At 41.0% G+C, this 24,889-nt stretch overlaps 1 protein-coding gene across 1 annotated transcript in view; it reads right to left on the bottom strand.

Annotated features, from left to right (window-relative positions):
* Positions 1 to 24,889, bottom strand: part of unc-13 — a 114,405-nt gene that overhangs the window by 79,049 nt on the left and 10,467 nt on the right. The window contains exons 2-3 of the mRNA XM_071594263.1: positions 13,360 to 13,454; positions 725 to 789 (exon numbers count right to left, since the gene is read on the bottom strand). Of these exons, the coding sequence (XP_071450364.1) occupies positions 725 to 789; positions 13,360 to 13,454 (160 nt within the window). The remainder of the gene's footprint in view (positions 1 to 724; positions 790 to 13,359; positions 13,455 to 24,889) is intronic.

Here is a 24,889-nt window from a genome sequence, read left to right as displayed (position 1 = left end):
CACATGTTATTGCTGTTTGAATAATTGCGCGTTCTTAGGTAGAACTGAAATTGCCAAAAGGGAAATTATTTTACAAGTAAACTTACGATAAGAGGAAAATGGTGTAAATGAGGAATAACGCGCGAGTTTTGTCGACGGCTTGTACGCGTTGGTTATAGCGTTTACTGTTCCCTTGGTTTAAACTACATTCGGTTAACTTGCAGAGAGTTTTGATTGAACTTACACTCCAGGCCCGTGTTTTGAAGCAAAAGTCGATCGATATCATATTAAGTATTAACTCCACTCTTTCATTTGTAGTTTGGTTTGAGATCTCAATAATAGAAACGAGAACTATCTGAATCAATTTCCAAAAATTTTTTTCAGACGTGTGCATTTTGAAAAGTTACGCAACAATGATACTTCATCGAGAATGCATACTGTTATATTTTTACACAACATTCATTTCGAATTTTCCTGCGGAAATAAATGATACTTCACATAACAGCTTATAAATATGTCTAACATACATTGTATGGGAAAATATTGTTTAATAGTTTATTTTGGATATTTTCCAGTACTCCTTCCTATGGGAATTTTGTGGAATAATCACCGGTGCATGTAGGTGAGCAATTGGTGACAGGGCGTTAAATAGATCTGCAATGCCATTATGGCAACATGTCGCGGAAAATGTGTCTTTTGTTTTTTTTAAATTAAGTTTTCGGGGATGAAAGGTCGTTTAACTCACCCGTTAGCCCTTCCTCCACTCTCTCCTCCGCCGCCGCCTCCATTCTGAAAAAGGAAAAAAGCAAGGAGCGTGTTAATTTGGGTGAGCACGGTGAAAACAAGATGGATTCCCAACAATCACAGAATGGCGGGGGCCGAAGACGAGGAAACCGTTCGGTGAAGGACGTACATATATATACCCTTTTCTCTAAACGGTCTGCCAAATAAACAAACGCACACACACATACGAAAGACCAAAGACATTTATCTATTAAAACAAAATATCGACTGCGCGTTTCATCACAATCAAATCCACCTTGTACTCGCAATCTCGTACACGCACACACACGCGCACGCACATTCACATTCGCGCACACACAAACGTACATTGGAGTAAAACATCTCGTCGCATGCATTTGAGAGTAGGTTTCTGGGGAGTAGGACACAAAGTGGTGTGGTGTGAAAGAGGGAGTATTCTACGTGCCATTTTGTTTCTACAAAAAAATGATACTCACGCGGCGACGACACCTTGAACTTGTCGATCGAGGTTTTGCGAGGCCGTCGTTCCGTCCCAGACATTCTATAAAAGAGCAAGTGATCTTCTCGAGCGGGTGGGGGGGGGGAGGCTGCGTAGGAGGAAGAGGAGGAGGGGGGTGTTAGGGATGAGGAACTGCGATATCTACGGGGGAAGAGTTTCCGAACTGCCGGAATAACTCTAGGGGCTGCCGGGAGGTGGAGTTGCGGGGCGACATGAGTGAAATTACTTTGGTCTCCGGCGCTAATTTATCTCCATCCATTCGAGTTTCCTTACGGTTAATGCTTCCTGTTAGCAGGTGTGACATATTTACGCTTGGAATCGAGAGGGGACGGGCGCTATTTAAAACCTTTTCCCCAATTTCAATCTAGCATCGAAAAAATACCAACCATTTCGATTGGCCATGAAAAGTTTTACATACTAATGAAAAATAAATATTTACAGAAATTAAGAGCACTCAAACATTCTATTAAATAGGGTTTTGAGTCCATGAAATTCATTATTTTAACAAAGTAACGCCCAAATGTTACTTTTCAATTAATAAAAGAAATATATTCTATTGTTTCAGGCTTCACTTCGTGGAAGTATTTAATATCCATACTAAAAAGAAAGAAAGACTCGTACTTTTCCACAGATTTAAATCTGTGGAAAAGTACGAGTCTTTCTTTCTTTTTAGTATGGAAAATAAAAGAAATCTTGGATCTTCGTGAGAAACATTGATGAGCAGCTCTAAAATTACACGAAAACAATTAAAAATCCGTTCAAATTTGAGATGGATTTCTGAAATGTTTACGAAAGAAAAAGTCAGGAACGGAAAGAGTTTAATGAAAAAAATATTTAAAACTTCTAATTTCGTTATTTTTCTGAAAAAAAACCTTTCCTTCGTCAGAGAAATGATCGAAAGGAAATTACGAACAGTGCAATGCAAATGAGATCAACAATTGCCTATCTTCGGAATTGGAGAATCCCTCTTCCAAAAGAATCCATCAAAATCGGAAAACATACGAAAATACGTTAGAGACCGGGAGAAAGAAAAATCCAGATGAACATTGTATGCCATAAATCGAGGTCTGTAGCTAAAACTCAGTTTCCCGATAGGCGATAAAGATCTGATTAAAATTATCCATTCCGAATCCTTTGGTAAGTACGAAAATCTTCTTCTCAGAAAAAGCTTTATAAATCTTATCAAATCACAATGATTCAATAACGGCAGGGATTGGGAAAAATATACACATTACATCAGAATACACGCCTGGAAAAAAACAGGAGGTTATAAACACAGAATTAACACACGTAACAAGAGCATAGCGAAAGGTCGATAAATTCTCTGAGAAAGAAATGAGAATGCCAAAAACTCTGACCTCACCTCTTCAGACTAGTACGTCAAAAATAAGAAAAAAATACTACAATACATTCGGCGCCACAGGCGTATTTAATTAACCATTGAACTCATTGCGTGGATAAATCATCAGTTTCAAACCGAGTACATAAAATTAAGAACTACGTTTTCATTGGAACTGTACCACTTTTACATCAACACGAGAAAATTTATTGAATAGTTATACTGGGGATATGTGCGCACGTGCGTTTCCATATGCAAAACTAAATACTTTTTAAACCGGCTGTTCTACGCACGCAACATCGGTGACTCTCGTCCACAATTTCTGAGCCAATATTGGCAAGAAAGAAATTCACGGTAGACGTTGAAATTAAATGCCTGCATCCCCTTGGCGATTGTCCGACGAAGTATGACCATTCGTTACCACGACCAATTCCGTGAACCGACTTAAAACTCTCGAGGGCTTACCACCGGTAAGTTTTAATGAGATTCCGTTGAATTTTTTTATCATGAAGTTGGAATTTACGAGATTTATTCCGTATTTCAGACATTATGACCGTGAAACATTAACACGCTTCGATTTCATTTTTGAAACACTTGAAAACGGAGACGTATCCATGGGGCTGCATGTGGCTTGCGGACACCTTTCCAGTCATCAGGAATAAGGGCTCACATTCCTCCGCGGGTGAAATGAGCCTGATTGAGTGGGGGGGGGGGGGGGGCTCAACATCCCTGTGGACTTGAGCGACCCGGGAAGATGTATCCAGTCTGAGCGGACCTCTGAACTGTCTCTATGAGGGTGGAACCACACGCTCGAGAGACAAATGAGTTTAAGGACCCTCGTCGCCGTGATGCTTCCATAGCTTTGGGCAAAGCGAGAGAAAATGTCCGAGGGCGAAATTTCCCCACGGGCGACGGCTCTCCCACCGAGGGAAACCGCAACGAATAGCTACGCACGGCCCTCAGGGAATAGGCGAGGTTATGCAATCCATGGACTTAATCTCTCCACTTCTACGCCCTAAGATTCAAGAAAGCCACATAAAACAAAAAAATATAAAATCCTCTCCCAAAGTGTGACAGATCTAATGAAACGCGTAGCATTGACTTCCATTGAAATTTTCTCGCACAAAAATTTTAAAATCGGTTCGAACTCCTTCAATGAATGTACATGTTCAAATTGAATGATGAAAATATTTTCAAACATTCTTTTCCAGCAACCCAAGGGTCGTTTGGTTTTACATAAAATTGACAGTACTATTAGCTATGGGCATTATATAAAATTTTATTGTAGACAATTACTTATTACAAAATAGTACCGGGTTGATTATTGACCGATTGTAATTCAGGCGGCTTAGAAATTTTTGCAATACACAATCAACAATTCAGAAATCACCGATCGAAGATGTAACTCGAATATTTTTGTTTTGCATTATATTTACGAGGCATTATTATTATTACGAGGTAGGATTATTTTGGAGTAAATTCGAGTGTAAGTACGATAGAGTATTTTGTTAAAACGTTTTTATGGACACGGTATCAGTGTCACGACACTATTGGAATAATTAGAATCGGAGCCACTAGTCGACCTTAGGTTAAAATACAGGTTAAATTTACGCGGTAAACTTGAGGTAGACTACTTATCTGAAGATGTTAAGGTCATCTTAGAAGCCTCGACCGACTATGGTAGATCAGATCACTTAAGTAAAATCAGAGAGATAGATAGCAGAACGGATGGATTCAATATGTCGTGTTTTTCGTTCCATTAGAAATCAAAATAGATATGACAGCAATCACGTAGGAGATAATTAGAATTGGTAGTGTATATATGTTGTCGATATCCTTGAATGCATTGTAAATATTCCCATATGTATAACATTATTTGCGTATGATTTGAATATTATTATTACTCGTACTTGTCGATATCTGAAATGTTATTTTCTATTTAATAGACCCATGTTTTTCTAACAGTTTTCCCGCATTATTAGAATATACGTATCCCGTTTTTGAATTTTTGCACCTTATTTCGCGTGATTACCTTTACTCCAGTGCATGATGAAAATGATATTTGTGCTGAAGTGTCATGATTGCGATTGCGCATTCATGGCTGGTGACCTAACACCCCCCGCCACACGCCCTGGCGGCGGCCTGAGGGAGGTATTATGTGCATGTGGATTTCATTCTACAACAACCACCGCGAAGCAAAAATGAAAGCGAGAATTTCTTCATAAATAGAATCGAATGTGTATAATTTTATTTTAAAAGATAAAAATAACTTCTTGTCTTAAACAGTTTTTGATAAATACATTTTATCGGTAGGATATAAAAATTTTCAAATTCAGGGCATGAAACATAGAAATGATATTTTCCCCCAATATTTTAAGATTCGGATCACACATAAAAGAGTTCGAGTTAGGATCGAGTTCGGTAAAAAAAATAGTTTCAATAGCTGGAATAAGCTTTTCCAACTGGTAAAAACAAACATACTGTATACTCTTCTACGATGTTTGTGGCGGATCGGTAAATGAAATAATTTTCAACGAAGGTAGAAGGGACGAACAAAATTATTTACATAAAATTAAACGCAAGCAGCGACTTCGTCCAACTAAAAAACCAATTTGTCGAATCCGCTGCCGGAATATTTTACGATATATTCTCTCGTTTTTACCTCCGTCACGGAAAGAAGTAGCTGCTAGCGGTTTCACGTGGATAACAATTCCAGGAATGTTTTTTGTCCTCAAATATTCATCGCGGACGTAAAAAATTTGATCGCACGCCGAAGTATTTTCACTCAACACTAATGGTCCATGAATCACTCCCCGGGTGGATGAAGGCGCAGACGTGCGTGCGTGTCCCCGGATATTGATTGACACTCGCTCCGAATCGTGAAAATATATTTCGGACGCCCTCCATTCTCCCGCTATGCATGCATCAATCTTTCATGGTTACGGAATGGACCTGTCCGAGGGTGTCCTTGGAAGGTCCGCGATGTCACATCCCGTTTAAGTTTACTCGTACACGCTTTCAGAAACGGAGCTACGTGGAATATTTGACGAAGGGGACAGAGAAGGCTGTCAGGCCAGGACTGATCGCAGTCGGATCGATTCCATTTCCATCATCCGATATCTATGGGCAACCCTCAACTTGCTCGGATCTGAGGCGAAAACTCTTAAGTGCTCTTACCCATATTATTATTATCAATAGGATGCCCATTATATTAGTTCCTCCAGCCTCATATATATATATATATATATATATATATATATATATATATATATATATATATATATAATATATATATATATATGTGTGTGTGAGTGAGTGTGCATATAAACTCGTGTGTGTATATATATATATATATATATATATATATATATATATATATATAGTAAAAATAACACTTGGATGACGTTCACCAATGCTCAATGCTCACGCGCATATAAATAAATATATATACACATATATATAAACATGTATCTATATATATCTATATAAATACATATATATAATAATATAATATTTTTTGCTGACTCGGGAAAGTTGATTAATTCCCTCCTATCTCCTAATATAACTTTTAATTCGCTTAATTTCAATATATTTGTAACCGAATTGAGATAAAACCTAAGGCCTGAAAATCATTTGTCGCACATTAACTTAACTTTAACCTTGACTTAAAAGTTAATCCTCAATTTAATTGATCAAAAATATTTCCCTACCGTGAAAACTAATTCCAAATTATTTGTTCATTTTTCAAAGGAAAAAATCGAATCCTTTTCGCAGGAAGCACGCTAACGAAATAAATTTCTTTGAATTATTGCTACAAGTGACTCGCCGACGTTTATCGTCTTCTCTCCTTCTCTCTCCTTTGACCTCGCATTGATACCAACCTAAAATTATTCTCACGAGTACCCCCTTTTGTCTGATGAATTGACTTTTTAGGAGTTCGGTTTTAGCGTAAGTATTCTCTAAATAGATACACCGCTACAAAAAATTAGCGATTTAAGGGGGTACCGGAAAAATTAACTTTTTAAGCTTTTTTATATATTACAGTTTAACTCGTTATCGTCTTACTCTGGCCATTTGTAAAAAGGATACATGTTAAGAGAGCACCATTAAATTATTATTAAATTATTAATTATACGAAATGGCTTTAGCTATGAGTACATGTAATATTTATTCACTCTAAAAAAACAATTTAATTTCCGTTGAAAAAAGTTCACCACAGACTCGTATGCCAGACGAACGTTTTGACCACTATCTCACTCCAAAGTTCCCCATTTCGGGAGAAGATAAGGATGATTTAGAAGATCATGATGTCATATGCGTTGCGACCTAAGATCCATCAAGGATAGGTGGCTAGAGAAGAAGCTAATTGGCTGGAGGAATAGATTGGCTTTTTATTTTCAGTTTCTACATAATTTCATGAAGGAGAATTTACTTGACAACACCTTTCACCATCACATATGCAGGAAAAGGCCTCAGCATGACCGTAGGACAACGGAAGATAACTATGGAGATAGTAAATTATGATAAAAAATGAAAAATGAACAGGAACATCTTAAATAAACAAATTACAGAGATTCTGAACCCTCCTTTTCTTCGTCCACTCCTTCAATAATGACCTTTTACTTATAACACCTCCTTAAGTTGTGCCCTTTCCATGTCGCCGTCCTCTTCCTCATACTTCATCAATATACCTCGTTCCCCTCAATTTCTTTCAAGTGCTTCCTCATTCGGAATCATTTCAATCCAGCATATCCCCTACATCCTTCGCCTCTGCCATATCTAAATACATTTCAGTAAAATAAAATTCATTCTTCGGGACCTTTCAGCTTTCCACTTCAATAATTTCTTGGCGTCAGCTTTTGCAACAGCACTAAAAACACAAAATTCAACTCACATTAGAACGTGGTCATTAATTGAAACTTATGTCGTAGAGAGTCGTTGTTTTATGGTGGTGTATGTAAAAGATAATTCCAATGAATATTCTCCAAATCACTTTCGTTCCTCCTTACTTACTTATAGTCCATATTTATTTTTAATAATCTTTAAAACTGCATCGGAGAAACGCCTTCCGCGAAAAGCGAAGTTTCACATAGCGCGAGACGAGTGGGCGTCCTCAAGACGTAGCGGGCGATTTTCGCACCCAAGCGGGTGACTCCTTTCACTTCGATGCTCGTAGATCGAGAATGCGGGCGTCGTCTCTTCGACAGAAAGGTCTCGCTTTATCGTCTTCGGCGTGGTAACGCGGGCAGACTCGGTTTCCTTATTTTATTCCATTAAAAATGTTACCGTCTCCTCCCTATCTGCGTCTCACTCCAATCAGCGACGGCAGGTCTCAATGGCCCTTCTCTTCTTGGCTTCCTCAGAAAGAAGCGATTCCATTTTCTGCGAAATTCTGTAAGGCGCCCTCGATAGGGAAAGGCATAGGTGTTATGTCTGCCCTACTATGCACGATCTGACGCCTACGACAAAATATCAACGAAGGAGAATGAAAAAATCTCGACTTTCCTTATCTTTTTTTATGTCTCCTTCCTGGATTTTATTCTGTTATTTTTTTACCAGGGTAAGACTTTTAAAAGTTCCCGCATGTACGGACACACACGACAAGAGGCAATTTGGATCGTCGCGAAGTAGGGAATGAAATGTTTTACGATGGCATCAAAGGGCGGCGCTGCTATCGCCCCCTCCCCCTGCTTATCGCCCCTCGACCGCCTTCACCCTCGCCACAGTTATCACTGAGGATATTAGGGTTTCCCTTCCCTCCCCCATAACACGATAAATACACCCCTCGAAAAGTCACTGGGGTGTATCGGGGTGAATGTCGAAGGGAAAAGTCGGGAGCGGGAAAATGGCCGAGCATGGAGTACACAGACACGCAACACGGTTTAAAAATTCGTTCGTCATACGAGCTCCTGTTGCTCCAACTGTTGTCGTAAATCACAAACTGTATCCACAAGTCAAAAGACATGGCATCAATCTGTTGACAGTTTAAATAATGAAAGATTAAACATACATATTTTGGACAAAATTGTCTCCGGGTTAAGGGTCAAGAAATGTGATCATTTTCCGAAAACTTTTCATTGGACTCTCTTAAATTAGATTAATCGAATTTATAATCGATATGTATTATCTTATCATATATAATTACACTACTACTACAATTTTACAATCACGATATTCCCCTACATTTTATTATACAATAGTATAATTTAATATACCCAATAAGATAATATTGCTCGATTTTGTAAAGAAAAATATCCTTTGAAATTTTTATTTCCATCTTCTGATTGGTTCATACTGATATATATATATATATATATATATATATATATATATATATATATATATATATATATATATCCAAACTCTCGGAAGGAAAAATCGGGGAAAGTTAAAGAAAACCTCTCGAATAACAGAAATATCATTCTCATAACTCTTGCTCAGTACCAAAATTGTCTATTTCTTAGCCACAGTATTCTAGTATTAAATCTCACTTTGGGGATACAATATAGTACGTTAATTGATGCCCAAACTGTTATCCGTTACATTCAATGCATTTCAAAAGAGACCGCAATTATTTTCCCCCAGCGCCAACGTGAGTTACAGTTCTCAGGAACTCATGGCGCCCATAAATCTTGAATTTAACGCAGAAACACAAGGAGCGGGAGAGCACACTTTTTTGTAAACTGTTCCTGGAAACACTTATCGGTTATCCATTTCGCCTGTCGCGGAACGGAAAAAGGCTTCCCGCCACCAATTCAGGCTCGAAACGCTCTTTATAACCTCCCTCAAAAGAAACCGTTCTCACAACGCTCCTCCCGCTCAAGTGAAACTCCGTCTTTTGTTTCCTCGTGACGCCGCCACAATACGAGAGATATTTGCATCCTCCATTATTTCGTTGCCATGTTCCAATCTCGTGTTATCTCTGAATTAACGATTGAATCGATCCAGAATCTGCGCTCCGCACCCAACAGAACGAAGTGACAGGTCTTGAAGATATGGGGGAAATTATCAAAAGTTACCTTTTCTCAAAAGAAAAAAAAAACAAAAAGAAAACTCGCGCTAAGTTTTGATGGGTGAGAATTCTTAAGGAATAACTGCCTACGTAGAATGCACGCACGATGAAATGATTACATGTTTGTCAAATTTATGGACCAAGTCAGATACTGCATATCTATTATTATGAGTCAGGGTAGATGATTGATGGTCGTAAAAAAGGACTCATTAAAAATAAAAGCAGATGTCAAAAAAATATGTAAACAAGTATGGCCTTAAAGAAGAAATTTTATAAAGAGTTAACCAAAACGTTATTGATTGAGCTACCGAAGAAAAATGAGCAATTTGGAAAGAAATTGATTCGGATGCGGGAAATGGGAAGCTTATGTAAGCTCTAAATCAATTATGAATAAGCAATTGTGCGGAGAAAAGTGTGTTATTTGGCCGAACTGAATACACAAGAACTTGAACGAAAGAAGCTTGTTATGACACTTCGACCGGAAATTTGATTAGTCCGTTCAGAGAAAGCACAATGGATTACTTAATCGACTCCCATGTATTGCCGCATGTTAATTTGCTGGGATAATAATGCTATTGACTGTATTGACTACCTTGGCTACGATCAACACGAACATATTCCTTATCTATTACTGCCGACCTCAAAATAAAATGCCCCTGGGTTCTGACCAATTTATACCCTAGTCAGTATGAATGAATGTAGTATAATTTAGCAAGCAATATAAGGCATTGTAGCCATGTTATTTTCATTTGCTACAAAGAGATAACCATACACCCATACACACTGAAATTGAAAAATGTACCTAGCGTGCCCAATAATTGAAAGTTCTCTCGATTTCCACAAATTTCAACGCCATCTTGGGTAAATCTAGAAACTTCAAATGGAAAAATATTTAACAAACGTTGCACGAATGCAACGTCGCATGTTTGCACTTACAACTTGCAATGCGTAAGTTGTAATTGCAAAGGTTCATTTCTGAGACGGATCGTTTTTTTAATGAGATAATACGGAGTCTGTACAATAAATACGCGAACTGGTGCAATCTTCCAGCCATGAATCGGACTATAAGCCCCGCCCACTAGCGGTGCTAGTTTCCTGAGACCGTCTGTGCTTGGCGGATCGTCGAGCTGTGCGCATGATGCCAGTTTTGTTAGTTTCTGTCGCCCTTGTTTTTACTTTTTGTCGAAAATGGAAATTGACGAAATCACGGAGCAAGGAACCAACATCAAGTTTTTGGTCTAAGCCTCGTATATACAAACACACACAAGTAGTACACATCATATTCTAGTACTTAAGTATGTGTACGGGTAGAAAGTATTACGCATACTCGGTAAGTATATGCAATTGGAGTCTTTGCCAGTGGAGTTTTGCAAACTTCGCGTAGTTTAGGTCTTAATAACTGTAAGCGCACACATTTTGAGGATAGTTGAAAGAAAGACTTGGCGTTCGATGGAAAGAGAACCACCGCTCACAGTTTCATCGTCGGAGAGGCTTCAAAGCCCCACGCTCGCCGCGCCGAAGCAGTTTCAAAGCCCACCCCTGGAATTAATTTCGCTGCTTATTCATGCCGATCTCATACCCTCCCCGCCCACGACTCACGCGCCCCCTACCCTCCCCCAACCCCCTCTACCACGCGGCCTCGGCTCAATCCCATGCTTGCCTCTCTTAAGCTCCCTCGCAACCACCCCTGGTTCCGCACAAACAAAGCCCTCCCATCTATCGACCCGATAATTAGGTCAAACCCGATAAACAACGGCCATAACTCTTCATCCAAACTTGGTGGGAAAGGACGCCGAGATCCATCAAGCGCTGCATTTTCAACAGATTTTTTTGTCCCTCCCGACTTAAAATGTCCGTTCGCGTGGGAAAGGGAATTTTGAGAGCGGCGTTCCTTAAAGAGGGCAAACCCTCAACTAAACATACATCATTGCGGCCTCTATTCCCACTAGCGAATAGAGGCCGATGTATTCTCGGGTCACCGAATATGAAATAAGTATTATAATTAAGGCCTAGATATTTCGCCCCTAACCGCGATTGAGTCAAGAAATAAGGCAATAATTTTCCTGCTATTACATATTTATTATCAAGATAATTTGGGCAGTGTTTTTCCAAACATTAATACTAGATTCATCAGATATCGAGGCGCAACATATATTTTTGTATCATAGGGGACAGATATTATGAGACGCATTGAACTAGGCCACCTTCCAACTAAATACCAATCAAGTTTTAAGCATGAACACAATAAAAAATCAACCTGTAGAATACTTTCTCATGCTTACTTATTTTAATATTCGTCAAAATAGCAACGAATAAATCCACTCCTGCTTAAAATAGGGGCTTCACACACCTGCTTATCATTGCTATCATCACTGCATAACTTTCTAAATAGAGCGATCGGATAACATTACTAATATGAATAGGACCTCACTAGGCCTATATTCATTGGCTGCACACTAATTTAGTCGTATAATGACTATGATATTTCGATGGGCGAGTTTCTCCTTCATTATGCCCCTGTCCAATCTTCCGGACAGCGCCAAATGAAGGCTTTCTGCCGCGATCGAGGCTGAGCACGGGGATTAATTAAACCCTCTTTTCCCTCCGGGATTCCGCTTCCATTACCACCGTCCCTTCCGTTAATGCCGTCGCGTCTGCCATGACCCTGTGCAACCCCCTCCCATCCCCTGGCGCACGCTTCATACACTTCACGCTTTCAATTTCCTCCGTCCAGTATTCCAATCCTTACGGGAAAAAGTCTCGCGCGGCCAGCGAATGACATTCCGCACACCGTGCTTCTTTTCACTCCCGAAAGACAAAGACATCAGTTGTCAACTGATGGTGAGAATTCGCATTTCTCAGGTCTATTAAAAATGCCTTCATAGGTATATAAACCATCTCATCTCACCGTTCATTGTTAAATGGTTAACATTTTAGAAATTTCTTTCCTTCCAGGGTTTGAAAGGGTTCGGCATTCGGTTCTTAAGGAGAATAAACCAGGGGCGCGATTTTCCACGGTGACTACTTTCCAAAGATCCGAAAAGACACTAAAAATCCGACATTTAAGGACGATTTATAAAACATTTTTCGTGCGAGGTACGGTAAGTGATGAACAGAATAAGGAATTTCAACCTTTAATCTAGTTTATAATGGTTCAAACCATAATGCGAATAGATTTATCATTTCACATTTTTACGAAAAATATTAAAATGATACAAACAGAAATTTATATGATCTCTAATAAAAGCTTTTGTTCCATTCAATGATTTTTTGAGAAACACTGCCCCACGGCGAAAATAGCTGAAGCAGCCACTTCCCGCGGGTTATTATTTTGTCAAAATCAACTCGTTTAAACATCTCTAATAAATATGCTTTTCATTTATTAGTCGACCGAAAGCAATCTTATTATTCGGTCTGTTCATTAGATTTGAAACAAAAATAATGACAACGAAGTCAATGACAAACTTCGCTTGACCCCATCCACCAATTTAATATCTATCATAAGTTCGTGTTACTTAGATTAATCGTTTTTGCGATATCTCGCGCCACTCGTGTCACTTCGAAACCATTCGGTTCGCTCCTCGCTAAGCTTCCCTGCTGCTGCTAACGGGAAAGAAAATAAACGCCTATGCCATTCCAAAGAGACGGGCAGGCAGGAGAAGATCGCCGAGATTACATCCATTCACGGCGTACAAATGTAATTACTGCTCCGAGGTCCGCTTCGTTATGGGACAATGTTCACGTGATGTAGACCGACTAAAATCTCACCTCTTGCTGGAATGGGACATACGGCAGCACATTAGGACGTATCAGAATGATGCGGGCAGTTGGATAACCCCTAGATGAGAGGGCAAGAGGTGATGCTGAGGATTTAATAAAATGCAAAAGTGATTGAGAAACTATATCCGAACGAATGGCATTGATACGTCATCAAGGAAATGATTCTCCACGCACATTCCACCCTCAAAAGGAACATGGAACTCTAAAGTAATATCGAACACAACGAATATTAATTGGAAATCTGATTTTTCAAAAGGCAAAGTGTCAAGTGAGTGTTTCGTACGCTATTTAAATCTCAAGTCATTCCAAAACATGACTTTTAACACTACATTACGATTCATCAAAATATTCAAATGATTTTCCTTAGATATCATTTCCGTACATATAAATCATAAAAATGACAAACGCTCATACGATTGGAGATACGTACACATTAATAAACGTTTATTGTTACGCAGTTTGGCTGGATTTTATTTTGACTAGTATTTTCTACTGATTACTGCTACCGAAATTACTACTACCGACTGCTAACGACTGCTGCGAAACTACTACTACTACGTATCTACTGCTATCGAAAATAGTACCATTGAAAATGTCGAGAGAGCTAAAGTCGGTCGGTCAAGCGTTCCAACATTTGATGGCAATGATATACTGCGTTTCCAAGCGATTTAAAATCATTGGAATATCTTCGTATTTTAAGTGGTCCCTTCTCATTTGCTTTACTCATCTCAATTCATTGCGCGACCGCATTGACTACACAAGCTGTCCTCTTAAATCTAAGCGGGAACTAGTTGCTAGGCCTTGGAAAGCGCTCTTTCAATGGGCAGATAACTCAATAGGGAATGCTTTAAGAGAAGCTGTTTGGCGAAGTCCAAGCCATTCCCCCTACTCCCCCCCTGCGTCGAGTTCCATGGGCTCGAAGCTAGAGGATCGTCCTGAAATCGCGGTTCTCCACCTTGCTGTGATGGAAGGAGCAAGATGAAGTCATTTACGAAAATCGGAGAGAGGTGAAATCGCATTTACTGGATGTGACAGACACTTTGGCTGAGATAAACCGTGATTTCGCTGTTAATATGCGAGTTAATGCTTGTCGTACAATATAATAAAATAGATTCACTATCCGTTCGAGTGGGAAAGAACCTTTTAATTGCGAGGAGGCGGAGGTAAGTCTGGCCGTCTCCCCTCCTAACTTCGAAGCGAGTGTTATAGTGTGTGACCAAATCTCTTAGCGAAGAAATATTAAGCCTGGGAAAAGGGCGTACTGACAACTGACAACGATATATCCGACATTAAGCCGATATAAATTCCATCCAGTTTCGCCTCTCAAAGCATCCTAGGCTCTTAACGTCTCAGCAAAGCCACCCGGGGTGTCCACCGTCGAATTGCTCCCATCGGGAGAGACGCAGGCCTCCGGCACGTTGACCAAATGACCCGCACACGAGAGAGTGCACCCGGAAATTCTCACGAAACGCCAAGCCGCGAATTCGAATCTACGAGACGAAAATCAGCGATGACCAAACTATTTCAAATGCCCAATTTAAGGTTCCATCCTTTTATTGCTAAATATTTTCAATGCTTGCCAAACCTTTAAGCCTTCGCTTTCACATTTTTCTCTTCGACAAAGGCGGAGTCAACATACGGGCGTACATAGTGCCGAAGTATTATTTTCACTCGGGCATAATCCCAATTTTACCCAAAATCGGTGCTTGAATGTCATGGCGTAAGAAGAAGTAATGTGCGAAGGTGCGATATTCACACGCGGGGTCGACATTCATCGCACCCTCTGAAGCCATTGGGCGTTTGTCACCATTCGTGACGGATTCTTTTTATTTTAAATCAATCAAGTCTCCTCCGTCAACTAATCGCCAGTAAAATTAGCACCACTCTTTCTCCGCGCTGCGGTGAATAAAAAAGGTCGGGAAACATTTCTTTCCTTGGCTTTGTAATGTTTCGCGGGAGAGTGGTTGCCACTCTCTCAGCAGCTTTATTGGCATATGACAGGCGCGCGCTAATCGATTCGCTGCTGTCGTAGCGGGAATTAACGACTCCTATGGATCCTCACAAACAAAGGACTAAAAAAAATAACAGAGCTATAACCTTAGCTGACTATTATGCGTCCGGAGAACATAATAGACTTGATCGTCAAGGAGAAAGTTTGGGTTTCGTGAAAGGACCTTACCACCGTTACCATGGGAACGGATTTGAAAGAGGTGACGGGGAGGGGGGAGGAGAAGGGAGGTGGGGGGGGGAAAGAGAAAGACGCTTTATAACGCTCCTTTTTTGTTTTTCAGGAGGAAAGGGATAGTTCAAGAGGAGGCGAGCGAGGTCGTTTATCGACGGACGAGACAAGAGACGTTCTTTTTTCTCCCGAAAAAGGAAAAAAAATATTTAAGAAGCTATTCTAGCCGCCTCTAAGTCCGGTCCCAGTATTATTTTTGGAGGAGCATGTAATATTTTTACGCTATCACTTACTCTTCTGTTACCGAGTAGGCAAATTGACCGAGGGTTCATAAAGGCACGCGTGAATTTCGTGACAAATAAACATCTTTCGGAGAAACTGAGACTTCGACTCGATGAATGGGGAGAGATGAAAGTTTATCAATAAAGAAGATAAAAAACATGCTTTAAATGAAAAAAATCTTTTGCAATAATAATACACGCGTTTTTAATAACACTTGCAGTCGGGAATCCTTTTAAACAACGCCATTTTATAATTCGGGAATTCAATATTTATAAAACTTTCGTTGGGAAAACTTTACCTTTCTTTTCTGTCTGCTAAAATTTATTAATCTTCACCGCCCGAATACCATCCGGAGGGAGCAAACAAAAAGCACAATATCGTATGGATATTAAAGTTTGCGATTGGCTTCCCCTTCCGGGGAGTTACCGCCTTCGAGGCATTCTTCACATTTTTCAAAAATATAAAAAAAAACTTGGAAAAGTTTTTAAGATTTTTGAAGAACTCGCAGAGCAAGATTTACTACGGGACCGACGAGACTACGGTCTAAGATGCGTTCGTCAATCGGCGAGACAACGCCGGCGAAATATACGAGCTTCGTCTCTACAGGAGGGATATGCATCCTTTGACAACGATAAAATTCCTTTGAAGTGTTTATCAATGAAATACCGAATTATAACGTGACGTTGTAATAAATTGTTGTAAATAATGTTGTAATAAATAAATTGTAATGAAACGTCTCTCTCTGAGGGGGGGAACCTCCTGCTAACTACATCCTTGGGTCACATTCCCTACTTTGTCTTAAGGGGTGGAGAGCGCTTTATGCTGCATGTCCTTATGGCAGTGGAATTTCGCCTTCTTACTTTTCAAACTCTAACTTGCACGTTATTAGATGAATTACTTATTGCATCCTAAGGTCCGATTATTTCTTAGACGATAGAATATATATTTGCATGCGCGTAGAATCAAAGCATTTTTGCATGAATGTATCATATGCCCCACTGTGGGTATAGGTTTGCATGCATGTGTTGATTTTGCATGTTATTTTGTTCCTTTTTATGGGTTTGACCTAACACCCCCCGCCACACGCCCTTACGGCGGCTTGTGGGGGTATTATGTAGATGTAGATGTAGAAACATGCAAAATTCTATACCGTTGAATGCGTGACAAAAGATACTGCTGTACCATTTATTGTTATTAGCGGAGCCTTTGTGTGCCAACTTGAATGAGAATAAAATGGATTTTCAGCTTTGAAAAATGCAACCCCTGGTTTTTTTCTTTTCCGGAGTGATGAGAAAACCCATTCTCCATGCTCCTCGAACAACTGTGCTGGCGCGGAAAGGACGGAGTGTCGACGGCACCAAGGAGGAAGTGGAGAAGAGCACACGAGGAAGAATCTCGCATTGTCCTCGAGGAGAGTGGGGGGAGACGTCCCCTTTGAACACCGACGAAAGGCGGAGCACGTGAAGAGACGACCGTCTGGGGATGGAATCAGAAGTCTCCCGACGGAGGGAGGGAGGCGGGTTTGGACAACCGGGGGGGGGGAGGGAGGGGTGAAAGATGGCGATGTAAGGAAGAATAAGCCCATCCAAACCCCCAAACAACCACACTTGGCCACGACTTTTTTGTGTTCTGACCTCTCCTGTCACCCCCACTCCCTTTTGCCCCCGAGGGAAATACGGGAACCTCTGGCGCCAGATGAAAACGGCCCTTGTCGGGAGAGTGGAGGGTTGCTTGCGAAAGGGGCGTGTTTGTCTGTGTGTGTGTGTGTGTGAGATAGAGAGGGGGGCGGGAGTGGGAATAATTGGACGGGAGAGGGGAGTTGCGCACATTTCAGGGCCGGGAGTACGAATCGGCACACGGGACGGGACATTCCTCTCTGGATTGACGTGTGGGCCTCTTTTTTAAGAATGCTACAGCATCGGACGGGCATTTTTAATGCTATCCCAACGGGAAATAATTGCTAGTTCACGGTCACTGTTGCCCTTCTATCCCCAGCCTGACACACGACTTCGATTTACTTAAAACACCCGGCACTAAAACAAACCACTCTCTTAACTCCACATACTTCATTCCGGCGAGCGTGCCTGATTCTCTCCTACCCCATACTCGCTTACGTGACAAACGAAGAAGAGCTTCAAAGAGAATAGGCGAAGAAAGAAGCCCATGAAGGACACTTGCAAGCAGAAGAAGAAGATGAAGGACATGTTGATAGGGCATATCCTGAGGGACGATATGCTTAGAAAACTCAAGACTTTTTGAAAGTTTCAGAACAAACGAGTTCAACGATGACACTGAAGGAATTATAATTGCCCCACACTACTTGGGTAGATCAGACCACAAATATAAAAAAAGGGAGATAGATTTCAGTACCAGATAGATACAAATACTCATTCTTTCCCCGAATAACCAGGAATTACAATAGTGAAAAACCAAAGTCACTTAAGAGATGTTAAAAACATTTAATTTAGAAGTCGGATCAAAATTGAACACTGCAATGACATCAGGTATATTTGTAGGTGCATGGGTATGTTATTTGGTAGTTTGAGTGTTTGCATGTGTGTCCCGCGCCCTTCCGGCGGCTTGCAGGGTTTTAAATAGATGTAGATGTAGAACAGAAGGAAGAATCACAGGGGAAGAAGACCCACATGTAGCATGAACCATGCGAAGAAGGAGATGGAAAATGTCGTAGCAAGGAGCTAAAGAGGGATTGAGGACAAGGAGAGAGGGAGATGAGGGCAGTTTGGAGAGCTGTAAGAAACCAATCCTCGGGACGGATGACCCATGATGATGAGGATGACCTCGCCGCCACAATATTCTCCCCCATCTTTATCCCTTTTCGATATTCCATTGTTACTTAGCATTCCAATCATCCACTTTTCCTGCCTTCATCAAAAATCTTTCAAGAACACTCTCTTTCGCCACCATGCCTCGCTCTTATTCCTCTCTCTACTTTTACTTCCGTCCTTTTCACTCTCTCCTTCCTCCCCCCACGCTCGGGCATTCCAAAAGCCTTCCGCTCATCCCTCCAGCCTCATAGACCAGGTTTCCCAATCCAACCACACTAAGCTCCCTAGCATTGGCTGAGAGACGATTCAATGCAAGATTGAAATTATTAAATAAATTTAGATCCGCATGTTTCAGCACCGAGGTCTCGCAAATTATTCGTACTCCTACATACATTAGTCGCTTGGATCACGCATATAAAATTCGGGAAATAGATGCCAGAACTAGCCGACTCAAGGACTCCTTCTTCCCACGGACAATACGGGATAGCAACTGCAGGGTTATAGATAGCAAAAATTCCACTTGCCACCCTCAGCGTCTAAAAAATAATTAGTTGTATTTAAATGCATGCTCTTCCACTAACCTTATGTGTTTTGCTATAACAACCCATTCTTTCCGAATGACCTCATTCGTGTTCCGTTCATCTGTTTTTAAGTTTCCCTTTCAATCCCTCGTCCCTCTCCGCGGGGGCAAATTCCTGCTACCTGCAACGTTGGGTCGCATTCCCGGCCTTTTAGAGACTCTTTGGGGGTAGAGTGTTTCGTGGTGCATTTTCATGTGGTAGTGATGTTTCAATTTCTTGCTTGTTGTGTCCTGGCTTCCGTGTTGTAGGATGGCTTTCGTGCTGCATCATGGGGTGCAGTTTTTTAGTTGTTTTGCGGTATATGTGTTTGCATGAGTATTGGATGAAGGGATTTTTGCATGAGTGTGTGCGCTGCTGTGGGTGTAATTTTCCGTGTTGTTTTTTTGCATGTGGTATTTTTCTTTTTTACGGTTGGTGACCTAACTCCCCCCGCCACACGCCCTTGCGGCGGCTTGCGGGGTATTATGTAGATGTAGATGTAGCGTCGTTTCTATTACTCTTTTGCATCTTTGCCCAAGATCCCTACCATCGACTCCATCTTTGCAAATGTAGCCCTTTTTCTAATGTCCCCACTACTTTGATATTCTGCGCCCAAAGCACTTCCAAGACCAGAGTAGGTAGACTTCCCCCTCCTGTGGTTTGTGCCCCCCGCCATTCGTGTTTCTGGAAATGTGCTCGACAGTAATTATGACCTCCTCACATCATTAGACGCAAAATTTTTCATCATTTTGGAAATTTATTTAAAAAAAAAGGAATAAATTCAACTCGGTTCTAAAGAGTGCGAGATGCTATCGGATGAGAGTGGAAATTTGTGCGAGGCATGGCGGAGGATGTGCAAGGCTGATAAATGTATGCAGAGCTCCTTACTTATTCGCACGTGATCAAACGCACACGCGTTACGTTAATAGCATGACGAAATCATTTAATGACTTGTAAACACAGAAATGTGAATTCTAAAATAAAAACTGCACAGATGCTGACAAGTTGTCACTCGATTGCCTTAGGAGGAGGTCAACGGCTTTAAGAGAGTTTTATGTCTACACACACACTCACACACAACGAGTCATTAAAATAATTATCAATTCAACGAGAACTTCAAAGAAATCCATTTAATCATCATAGGAGGTTTTCCAAATGTGAAGAAACTTGAGTAAACACAGTGATTCTCTTCCAGTTTGCGAAACAATCGGACAAAATATGACGACTCTCATCACTTACGTCCATGTGTGCACTCTCATATGACTTCCACATTATTTTGAAAGAAATAATGAATTCTAAGATGGGTGTCCGAATTATATTAAGAGACAAGATTACCTGGGTTTCATAGTACTTACTATCCTCATATAAAAAGTCTCTTTGGCATTAAAAGTCGCTTGGGCATTTTTATAATAGGCCAACGATGAAATGGGTGATATTCTCGATGTTGCCTTCCAAGATTAATAATGCTGCTTTCGCCGAATGTATAAATAATTTGTTTATTTAGATTCACTATTGTTAGCATAAAATCAGATCTAGTTTTATTTTTACTTGGACTGGCGTTATATTCATTAACAGATAAATTGAGGGGTTAAAGTAGGGGGGGGGGGGGGCGGGGGGTCGGATTCACCTTCCAACGGCGCCGGATATTCTACTGAAATATCAATCTGTGCTGAGGACAGGAAATAAATATGATCTAGAGAGAAAACTGTTAAAAATCACGTTGTACAACGCGCGAGTTTTAATGATTCATTGCTTTCGATTCATCCTCCACGGAAGCCACCCGAAATACGGATTTATTGCTTTCTAATGACTCTCACCTTATGCATTTTAAATATTTACTGCTCTAAACGAAATTTAGTGATTAAAATGCCTGGTATTCATCAATTTCTTAAAATAATTCCCAATAATTAATAAATAAATTTAATATCAGAGAAAAACACCAAATATAAGAGAGACGGTTTGCTTAGGTCCAAATTATAATTATAAAATCTACACATATATAAATTGGCGACATATAGCCTAATTAAAAACATATTCATCCACAAATTCCTTTGTATAGGAATTAATTATTATCACACTTTATTGCCGAAAAAACATTGAAAATTCCGCTTGATCAATGTACAACTCATTAGTTCTCAGGACTTTTATTATGCATTTCATTACTTTAAATTAACTGCATAGGTATCTCGACCGCAATATCAACACCCTGTTCGTATCACGATGTATCCTCAGCAAAGACAACTTCCCGTGAATTGGCCCGAGGCGATGTTTCGCCAAGCGTGACTGCCCGCGGGGCGTTAATTGAATCGACGCGAGGGAGTTGGCGGGAATTGGATCTTGGGCAAGGGAAGGATGGGCGATTAAAGGGTGGGGACAGTGTGTTGGGTCGAAGGGACAGGAGGACAGGGCCGGGCCCGGCCGGGGGATCATCAACCCTTTAATATGACCACCGCAACCCGAGGAAATGGGGGGCACTTCGATTTCGCCCTAGATACATGTTGTTGATCCACAAGTTGGAGTTAAGTATTCATTTACTGCCTCTCGCCTGTATATCAAGTACGATCGACGTGTATTACCACCCACTGCAATCAAAGGGAAAGGTTCATGTTGATATGCAAAGCAGTAGTGTTAGTTGTCGGGGGAGACGACCGACAGCTGAAGTCATTTGCGCCGTTAGGGATTCGTGAGTAATATTGGAGAAGTGGGATTCTCAGGGAATAAGGGGGGGAAAAAACGCTGGGTGTCACCATTAGCTTATTCTATTAAATTCAGGGGTCACACAATCCAGCGTCACGTCCGACGGACGGTATAATCTTCTTGAAATGCTCTCTCCACATAGCATTCGAGTTGGGGTTCGGATATTACTGGAAAGATCTGTCAACACCGGAATTCGATCCCGGGCTCTCGAGGTGAGAACTGAGAAGTAAAGATAAGAATTCACCCCGGATCAACTCGAAGGGGGGGAGAAATTCACGCAAAGGATAGGGTCCTGAGCTAACGAGGATAGTTTCCAGCCCTCTACCCCCACTTTGTACTAATAACCGTAATATGTAGCACAGCATGGATTCTTATGCTGGCTGTTCAACGGCATGGCTTAGCACCCTTCGACTAGTGGACGACATACACTCGACCGCCTCTATAACGTGCGGTGCAAGAGGAATATTAACAGCGGATTAAAAGAGAATTGTTTAACTGTGAGGATGGGGAGGAGTAAGTTATCTCCGACTGCTGAGGAAAATTAAAGGACTTTTGGCGGAGGGTCAGGAATATATAAACAGGAGAAAAGAAAAATTGCTGCTCCAGACGAAGCAAAGAACTGCTTTGAAGAAACGTTAATGGGAGCTTGATAGGCTTAAGATAACTGAAACACACAACTACAGATTCCTATTACATTAATTAAAGCTTTGAAGACTTGCTGTGTTAAAAATGATGCAACGTAAAATTTTCCGCAGCGTAATTGTTGAAAAAGTGATTAAAACGAATGGGAACGAAAAGAGGCGAATTGAAAATATGAAATAAAAAATCACGCGAAAATTTAGATTTTCATCGACAGTTATCGGGAAACGAACCACAAAAGGTCACCAAATTGGTCACCACTTGCTGCGAATGAAATGTGCATAATTTGATTGATTTTCGGATCAGGCAATAATTATCGGCTAATAAAAAAAACAAATGTCCATTTCAACAACTATTTGAAATCTGTTAATGTTTTTTTCACACTCTCTTAATCACTTGACAAAATGAATTGCCCCATCGTGGGAAAACGAGTTATTTGCCATCACCGAAATTTTATACCTAAAAAAAGCTCAAATCTCCATTATTACTTCGAATGAACTTATTGGCCAATTGTCATTTTCAATGGGATTGATTAAATTCGTTCCTGGAAAACAAATGGGGTTGGAGCGTTAAATTTAAATGCTGATGGAAGCCATGAGGCCAAATGGTGAATAGTGAAAGGGTAAAGCGTTTGAATGGTTGAATTCTGCGGATGGAGAGAAGGTGCAGTTATGGTGAGTGGGAAAAGGGGGGAGACGCAATGTTTTGATGGCGGTTGGCAGCGGGAGAAGGTCACAGGGAAGGGAGGCTGCGTATGGACCAGGGAAAGATGGAGGGAGGGATTTATGAGGGCTTGCGGACGGCGACCCCAGCTCCTCCCACCCCAACCTCCCCCTTAATCTCCTTGTAGGTCAAAAATGGAGATTTCCGTGCGGGTCGGTGGCTGGGAGGGGAAAGATTGGGGAAAGCAGAGGGAGGGAGGGGGGAAGAAAGGGGGCTAGGAGGATCAGGAGATGAGGTGGAGGAGATGGAAGGATTTCGAGTGGAATTCCACTTTTACTGATTAAGGCCCTCCGATCGATTTCTCGAGAATTTTAAGCTCTAAATTATAACCGGGCATCAGAAAAATGCGGAGGCCCCGAGTATTTTTTCCCCCGTAATCTCGCGCTGATGGTAAAATTCTTCACATACCCCTCGAGGAATTCAGTCGACCGGGGGACGAACAACGCGACGCCAAGTAACCACCGTTGCGACGAAACCGAAAACAGAGTTTTTTGTGTCCACGTCGAGTGACAGACACGATTCAAGTCACCCCTTTTCAACCCTTGAGACTGCTCGAAAAACTGAAAACAGCTGCACTTAAGGCAAGCCAAACTCGACACTTTGATTATTGGATTGCAGGAAAAAAGACAAATTACAGAAAACATCAGGATTCAACTCTTTACGATATTATTTTCAATAATTAGAAATTAGTGATCACTACAGGCTAATGGTTCCCCAAACTCTCGATTTGACAAGCATATATTTGGATTACAACACGAATTTAAACTTATTAGGACATGAAATCTCTATCAAAGTGCGGAGAATAATGCTTGGACAGAAGTACGAGTAAAAAACATATCCTCTAAGTCATTTTTCTAATTAGTTCGCTTTTCTCAAGATGAAAACCTTCCCTCGGAATATTTATCTTTAAAGATGAAAAACCTGGGTTCTTTGAAGAGTAGATTAAGCCATCAATAAATCTCTAATCGGAAAATACACACAGTGACGTACTTGCAAATGCGAAAATTCACGCTGACTGACGAAAAAAACCCTAAACCGCTCGCTATTCTACCTCTTGCTGAGGGTCACTATCAGCGAGCGGTGGAATGTGATACACTGATGTCGTTTGGGGTATAAGCATCATTAACGGGTAATATTTTACATCTTTGCCCACTTGGAGGAAATAGTACTGAATTGGAACAGGAAGGTCTTATCGCGTGAGTCCCTCACTCATAGGCGATGAGGGCCATTTTCCCTGACCAAAGCCTAAAATTCGCATTAACAGAGCGAACCAGAACCTGCAACGGACCGGGGACACACAGCCGATGTTTCCTCTCCTCCTACTCTGAATAATATCTACTACGATTTCAATGTTTAGAGTTCGGGTGAGGAATTGATGCTGGAAGTCGTTGCCTCGCACGACCCATATAAATTGAATACGACCGAGAAATCTAATACGGCCATAACTAAGAGGAATCACACCGATCCGGTCGCCCGCTGTCTACGAGTCCACTCCCGCCTCCTTACTGATGTCCCCCAAGGAGGAAGGGCGAAACGAATATTTTCCACACTTACGTACGTCGTGGCCAAGGGCCAAAAAAAAGATAGCTTAAAGCGGGGCTTGTAGCAATGAATGGAGGGATGGAAGGGGGGGTAGGGTGGGGGTGGAGATC

The sequence above is a fragment of the Hetaerina americana genome, unplaced genomic scaffold (assembly GCF_022747635.1).
Source record: "Hetaerina americana unplaced genomic scaffold, ioHetAmer1.1.p SCAF_6, whole genome shotgun sequence".
NCBI lineage: Eukaryota > Metazoa > Arthropoda > Insecta > Odonata > Calopterygidae > Hetaerina > Hetaerina americana.
This window is presented reverse-complemented; position numbering and strand designations above follow the sequence as displayed.